The sequence below is a fragment of the Chrysochloris asiatica genome, unplaced genomic scaffold (assembly GCF_000296735.1).
Source record: "Chrysochloris asiatica unplaced genomic scaffold, ChrAsi1.0 scaffold00085, whole genome shotgun sequence".
Taxonomy (NCBI): Eukaryota; Metazoa; Chordata; class Mammalia; order Afrosoricida; family Chrysochloridae; genus Chrysochloris; species Chrysochloris asiatica.
Window position 1 is genome coordinate 6,117,759 of NW_006408603.1, and position 7,607 is coordinate 6,125,365.

At 42.6% G+C, this 7,607-nt stretch overlaps 1 protein-coding gene across 1 annotated transcript in view; it reads left to right on the plus strand.

The window, feature by feature from the left end:
* Positions 1–7,607, plus strand: part of OVGP1 (oviductal glycoprotein 1, 120kDa) — a 26,223-nt gene that overhangs the window by 9,072 nt on the left and 9,544 nt on the right. Inside the window, exons 5-9 of the mRNA XM_006865995.1 lie at positions 623–788; positions 1,643–1,767; positions 3,784–3,892; positions 3,993–4,178; positions 6,392–6,508. Coding sequence (XP_006866057.1) covers positions 623–788; positions 1,643–1,767; positions 3,784–3,892; positions 3,993–4,178; positions 6,392–6,508 — 703 coding nt within the window. The remainder of the gene's footprint in view (positions 1–622; positions 789–1,642; positions 1,768–3,783; positions 3,893–3,992; positions 4,179–6,391; positions 6,509–7,607) is intronic.

Here is a 7,607-nt window from a genome sequence, read left to right on the forward strand (position 1 = left end):
AAAAACAACAACAGTAAGTAAGTAAGCAAGCAAGCAAAGAAACAAAAGAGAAAAGGGACCAGGTACCTTGTCAGAATGTGGTCTCTTGTACCATGTTCTTCAGTCTAGGCCCAGATTAGATCATACATCTTTCTGGAAATTCTGGCCCTTGGTTCATGTTTTCTACTCCAATCCTGTCAGGGAAAGAATGTCAGTTAGAGTACAAGTCTTAGGTAAGCAGGCAGAGAAAGGCTAAGTGTTTTGCCAGTGTTTAAACCATGTTTTTGGTGGACAAGTCAGGATTCCCAACCCCAGGCCATACTGTTTGTCTTGTACCTGCTGTTCCCTGTGCATCTGGCTAGGGGCAGGGTGTGGTTTCCATCTTCTCCCTGTTGCCTGAAATCTCCATTTTGGGATATCTAGCCATTGGTATTTCTGTCTGGCAACCTCCAACTCACCCTTAAAGTCCCTCCCTCCACCTGCCTTAGTAAGAACTATAAAAGGTTTTGAGTATTTAAAGGTCCCCTTCCTTTCCTCCATCCATATCCTCTGTGCATCAACATACCACAAAACCAAGGGGCCATGTAGGAGGTTTTCATCCTGCAGATTGTGTTTCTTGTCTCCCCCTTTGGTCTCTCCACAGGTTCACCGCTATGTTGTCCACCTCCCTTCGCCGGGAAAAGTTTATTGATTCCGTTATATCCCTCCTGAGGACATATAACTTTGATGGTCTCGACCTATTCTTCTTGTACCCTGGACTAAGAGGCAGCCCCATACATGACCGGTGGAATTTTCTCTTCTTAATTGAAGTAAGGCCAGTGTGGCAGCTCTCGAATCCAAACATGTGTACACATAAGAATAATGTGCATGCAAAGGAATCACCTGGGGATTTTGTTAACATGTAGATTCAGTGTATCTGGGTTGGAAAAACAAGTTCTCAGCCGGGGGTCGGACAGGAGTGAACTGGGTTGAAGTCCTGGTTTTATCCTATCTGGGCTCATAGCAAAAGAGGAACATAAACAGGGGCAGGGGCAGGAGAGAGGTAACAGAATGTTCCTTTATTGCCCTCACCTTAGCGGCATTGGTCAAAGGAGCAGCTGAGCATGTGTGCTATGTCTGCATCCGGATCTTGGTCCAATTGTCTAGCCTAAGAGATGTCTTCTCTGAACAGCCTCCTGAGCGTCCATAGGCAATGTCAGTCTGAATCCTATGCTTGTTGTTGACCAGACCATTGTGATCCACTGGGTTTTCATTGGATGAGTTTTGGAAGTAGATGTCTAGACCTATCCCTCTAGTCCATCTTAGTCTAGGATTTCTGTTGAAACTTGCTCAACATCATAGCAATATGCCAGCCTCCACTGACAAATGGGTGATAACTCTGCACGAAGAGCATTGATGGGGAATCTAACACAGGTCTCCTGCAAAGATGGTGAGAATCCTACCACAGGACCATCACTAACCCCTGTGAGTCTCTCTTAAATGACTTACCATGTTGTGCCATGTCTGTCCTCTCCTGAGCGTTACTCAGAACCTGTGTGGGAGTCACCTTTACATTCCAGAACCTGGCTCAAGGGGCTCAGGAGTCTACTTGTCTCTCTGCCTCTCTCTCTTTCCCTGACTCTGTTTTGATTGATTCTCTGGGTCTATCTCTCTCGCCTTTTAGGAGCTCATGTTTGCCTTCAAAAAGGAGGCGATCAACAACTTTCACCCAAAGTTGCTGCTCTCTGCTGCTGTCTCTGGAGTCCCACACATCATTCAAACATCTTATGATGTTCGCCTTCTAGGAAGGTGAGTGGATGCTGCCTTGCTGGGACAGAGCATTGACAGGGAGGAGTCAGATCAACAACCTGAGCTCCAGAACTGCCCAGGCATTGTCCCTGAGCACCTCATATGCTTGCTCCCATATATAAATGTAAGTGTGTGGGGTGGATTAGGAGGGTGGATGGGGACAAAGATGAACACTGCCTTACCCCATGGGGCTTTCTATGGAGATTAGAGGGAGATGATGTAGGATCCTCCCTCCTGCAAGATCAATTGCAGGGAGAATCTCTGCTGGGACTCCCAAAGATGGAATCCCATGGTGCTGGCCACTGCTTATCCAGACTTCAGGCAGCAGGTGGCTGCCATAAGAGGGCTGTTGTTGTTAAGTACAGTTGAGTTGGTTCTGATTCAGCAACCCTGTATAGGGCTTCTGAGGAGTGGCTGGTAAGCTTGAACTGCCAATCTTGAGGTTTAAACTGACCTTGCAGTCCAGCACGTAACCCACAGTGCCACACCAGGACTCCATAAGAGGCATAGATGAATTAAAAATCACTACTACAAAATAAAAAATTGTAATGCCTAGTTAGTCCTAGTTTACAGAGCACAAGTCTCCTTGCAAAGATGATGAAACCAGACAGAATGGCTCATAAATCTTCCTGGACACACTGGCTCTGGGCTAATATTTTAAAATGTCAGGAATCAAGTAGTTAGAAAGGAGAAAACTGTTGGGGATCCTGAACAAAAGAGTGGATGGGATGTCCCTGTGTGGGAAGACCCTAGGGCAGGGGTGGGGAACAATTTTTTTTTTTTTTTTTGGCCAAAATTTATAACATCATTCATGGACCATATGAAATTATCAACTTAAAAATTAGCCTGTTATAGTTGTTCAAACATTTAGTTAACAACAACAGTGTGATGGCGGGAGTTCTGGTGTGGTGCTGTAGGATAAACAACGAGGGCACTTAATAATAATGTGATGGCTGGAACTGCAGTTGCCTTGGCAGGACCAGACCCAATGTTTTTGAGGGCCTTATTCAGCCTGCAGGCCAGATGTTTTCCACCTCTGCCCTAAGGGAACTGTTTCAATGTGGGAGGAAGAGGGTACATAGCATTAATGCCGTGTAGAGTTTATTTATGCTGGTATTGAAAGGACGCCAGATTGAGGGAGCCCTGCCTACACCTAGCTCGGTGGCCTCAGGCAGATTAATTAAGCTGTCGGAGTTTCAACTTCTTTCAAGTAGAGATAGTTATAGTACTTACCTCATAGGACATTTGCCAGATTAAAATGAGATAATCAGTTTAAACTCTTATACCTGTCACCTGGTATGTGCTCGATTACATCTGGTAATTAAGAAAGCAAGAAGGCCTGGTTCATTGAAAGTTGGCAGTTTGAATCTGCTCAGCAGCCCTACAGGAGGAAGATCTGGAAATCTGCTTCTATACAGATGGAACCAAGGCAGTCTTATGAAGCAGTTCTATGCTGTTGCCTGGAGTTGTTATGAGTCAAAATCGACTCGACGGCATCCAGCAACAATGACTACGGAAGTGTTCTGGAGGAGATGGGTTTCAATGGTTCCTGGAATGGTAGAACTGAGGTTGTTTCAGTGCTATGGGACTCTGTATTCCAGTTGATTGGACTATCCTTCACTCTTACCACATTGCTAATTTCTAATCATTCTTTGGGATGTGGTTCAACTCTTCTGTCTTTATTAAGGAATCACCTTCCCTGATTCTCCAAGACAGAATAATACTCATGTGGCTCTGGAGTCAGACAATGTATGCAAACCTATATTAGCATCTGCATCACCTATATCAAGCCTGATTGTAATTGTTTTCTTGTCTGACCTCAGCTTAGGTTATGCATCCTGATGCACAACTATCCTTAACCAGAAGTTTGTGCCAATATCAACATTTCAAGTGGCTGCACAGCCTGGGCACAGCCTGGGGCCCCACTGGCAGAAAGGGAAAGAAGGTCACTAGGGTGACCAGTAGACATTCTGTGATGGTGTTTCTGTGATGATCTCTTCCTCCTGTCCCTTACAGATGCCTGGATTTCATCAGCATCTTGTCTTATGACTTCCATGGGCCCTGGGAAAAGTTCACAGGACACAATAGCCCCCTGTTCTCTTGGCCTGGAGACTCCAAATCATCGGTAAGAAAAGAAAGATCTCAAATGGCGCAGTTATCTGCTCCTGATCCCAGATGATTGGTTTTTAATAATAAGGAGGGGTTTGTGTTTTTCCTATTTGCAGGCATATGCCATGAATTACTGGCGAAAGCTTGGGGCACCCTCAGAGAAACTCATCATGGGGTTACCCACCTATGGACGCACATATTGTCTCCTCAAAACCTCTGAAACTTGGCTGGGGGCCATGGCCACAGGACCAGCACCTCCAGGGAAGTACACCAAGCAATCTGGCTTCTTGGCTTATTTTGAGGTGATGGGAAAGGGCCTCTTCCCAACACGGGCAAGGACAAAGTTAGGAGCAAGAGCTAGGGTGAACCCTAGAGACAGGGCTAAGATGGAGTTTTCTAGGGCAAATGAAACCTGGAATATTCTCTTTTTCTTTAGGAGAATTATTTGAGTTATTTGTGAGGGATTGGGTTGTGAGGGGGACAGATGTTCCACCTTTCAAAGGATCTAAAATGTTTTACAGGTAAATATTGACTCACTGTATGGTCTAATCAACAAGCATTAATACTTACAATGCATATAAAAGTACTGCTGTATTTCAAAGACCAAGCTTCAGTGATTAGCAACTTATGACCAATCTTTATTTCATTTATGCTTCCCAACTCTCTCTCTCCTCACTACTAGCTCAGTTTGAAGCAATTCCAAGACATCCTGTACTATAGCTTCTTTCTCCTCTACTCCAGTTTGACCCCCTAAATCTCAATCTCAGAAAAGTTTGCTATTGAGAATTGCTGGGCCTAGAATTTCAGAATCATGATTAGTTGGCATAACATGTTCATAAAGACAATGGTCTATATTCTACTTTGGTGAGTAGCACCTGGGATCTTAAAAGCTCATGAGCAGTCATCTGAGGTGCAGCTATTGGTCTTTCCCTATCCAGAGGACAGAAGAGTGATGAAAATTGAAGATGCTTGGTAACAATAAGTCCAGTGGACTAATGGACCATGTGAACATTAGTTTCCATTACTTTGAGGTAAAAAAAAACTAGATGGTGCCCAGCTGCCACTACCAACTGTTCTGAAAGGAATCACATTAAAAGGTCTTGGATAGAATGGGAGGAAATGTGTAACAAAATTAAAATTCATCAAAAAGACCAGGCTACTGGCCAGACAGAGACTGATGGAACCCAAGACTATATGGTCTTTGGTCACCCTTCTGGTCTGGAACTGAACTCACCTCCCGGGCTCAATTTTCAGCCAAGCAGAAGATAGGGATATAGTGGGGGACAACAGCACTAATGAGACAGGCACACCATAGAATTGTCAACGATTTGAGATTAAAAGGGCAGCATTCACATCAGTACAAAATTCAGAAGATTGAGGATTGAGAACTACTGGGAGGAAGTAGAATAAATGGTGTTACATTGAGAGGATTGAGATGAAGTGAAGTGTAGGATTTGTTGAATGTAAAACTGATGATCTACTCTGCAAATCTTCACTCAATTCACAATAAAAAGTTTCAAAAATCTTGCTATTTAGGAAGGGAATATAAAACAAAATAGCAGGCAATAAGCAGTGCAAGAATGTTGCAGGTGGCTGAAGAGATATGGAAAAATCCACTGGGAAGCTAGATTTTGAAACATAGGAAGGATTCTGATGGACAAAAATGACAGGATGGGAAAGATTTCCCAGGTAGAGGTGACAGCAGACATGAAAACACAGGGTGTGTAGGGGATGCTAGATGAAAAGCTATATCCTTACCTTAGACTACAGTGGTGTAGGTGAGAAATATTTTTCCAATGTTAGTTCTAGACGGATGGAGAGGTGTTTTCTGCTAATATAATGAAGTATGATTATCACTGATGGCAGAGCTGAAATAATGGTATTGAAGCGCATTTTGGTTCAAAGAGATCTTTATAGGCAGAATTTTTAAAGCACCAAAGAAAATGACATAGACATTAATTTCTGCAGCACAACTCGAACAACTCTACTTGTTTATAACCTATAACAAAGCTTTTAGTGCAATGCTGGCCACACATGTAGAACTTAAATGCTCAATTGGTATTGATAACCTAGTCCCTGACTTTAAGACCTTTAGAACTATTAGAGATGCCAAAGCTAGACTGAGAGCTACCTATATGAGGAAGTTTATGCGGAGGTCTAATCAACAGAGAAGAACTTATTTATGAAACACTTAGAAAAACAATACAAATTTGGTCAAGGATCAGGTTTGTTACTGCTAGTAGTTTTGTATTGGTATCATTTACTAACCCCCGATGTAGTTTCTTAAGGATATCACCCACTTCTATGTTCTCTAGCTCATGGACATTATAGGAAGGAATATAGAATGTTAGGAATTTATTCAGAAAAAAAGGTCATTGAGTGATTTCTCCTTCTTTGGTTTACCTTCTTCTCACTCCCTGGCGGGGGATTCTTGGTCTCTTTATCCCTAGGAAAAGAATAAGTGTGTCTCTCTCCATGACATTTGATGGGACTAACTTTATGATCCTTCTGGCAGATTTGCAACTTTGTTCAGAGAGCGAAGAAACGCTGGATTGACAATCAGTTTGTCCCATATGCCTACCAGGGGAAGAAGTGGATTGGCTATGATGATGCTTCCAGTTTCAGTTACAAAGTGAGATCCTGGTTCTTTCTTGTCCAGTCATATAGGCCCCTGGTCTGTACAATATGCGTGTGTGTGTGTGTACTGGGTGGAAGGCAAATAGGTAAGGATGATTAAATTAAATGAGTTTTGAACACACCTAAATTTTCTTTTTACCTGGGATTTCAGAATCCCGCCTAGTCCAAGTCTCTCATTTTGAAGGGAAGGAATCTAGGTGTTGAGGTGAGAAGTGACTCAGTCCATACAGCTTGTTGGTGACAGTCTGTTCTCGTCCATTTGATCAGATGGTTTCATAACAGGTAAATGCTAAAACCAGGTAGAGCATGCTGAGTATTGAATGAATGCTTTGACATACGGCAAAGGCTGGGTAGTCAGGGCAGCCTTCTGGAGGGATGTGAGCTGGAGGAGATGATGACCTGGGAGAAGGCCGAGTGTACACAGGACGCTCATGTTGGGTTCAAAGAAGAATTTGGGTGGACAGAGGCTTTTTATGAAGTGTAATGGGAGGCAACAGAGAAAAATGTAGAACAGTTTTAGTTGAATGTGTTTGCTTGTCATCAAGATGCTATTCTTGTTTTGTTTTGTTTTTTCTGTCAGGAATAAACAATGTGTTCTCTAAATCCAGAGAGGTATGTGTGTATATACATATCATATAAAACACACACAAACATATGAGGGTGAGTCAAAAATTATCTGCACTCTGGCTTTGTAATTTATTTTAATCAACTTTTAGAAAAGACAAATGTATTATTTTTCGACACAGCCTCCTAGCTTTTCAATACAATTTATCCACCTGTCAACAAGCTTTTGTATTCTGTTATTAAAAAATGTTTTAGGCTGAGCTGTGAGCCACAAAAACACCACTATCTTCACTTCATCATCAGGAGTGAACCTTTGTCCTTGAAGGGCTACTTTCAGGAGACCAAACAGATGGAAGTACAATGGAGCAAGATCAGGAATCTAGAGAGGATGTTTAACACCTCAAAATGAAGCCTTTTTTTTTTTTTAAAGTTCATGTTTTTTGTTTTTCTTATTGTGAGCTGAGTGATAGTTTACATGGAAGAACATTGGCTTTACAGCATCATTTAATTGCAATGATTACATTCTCCTC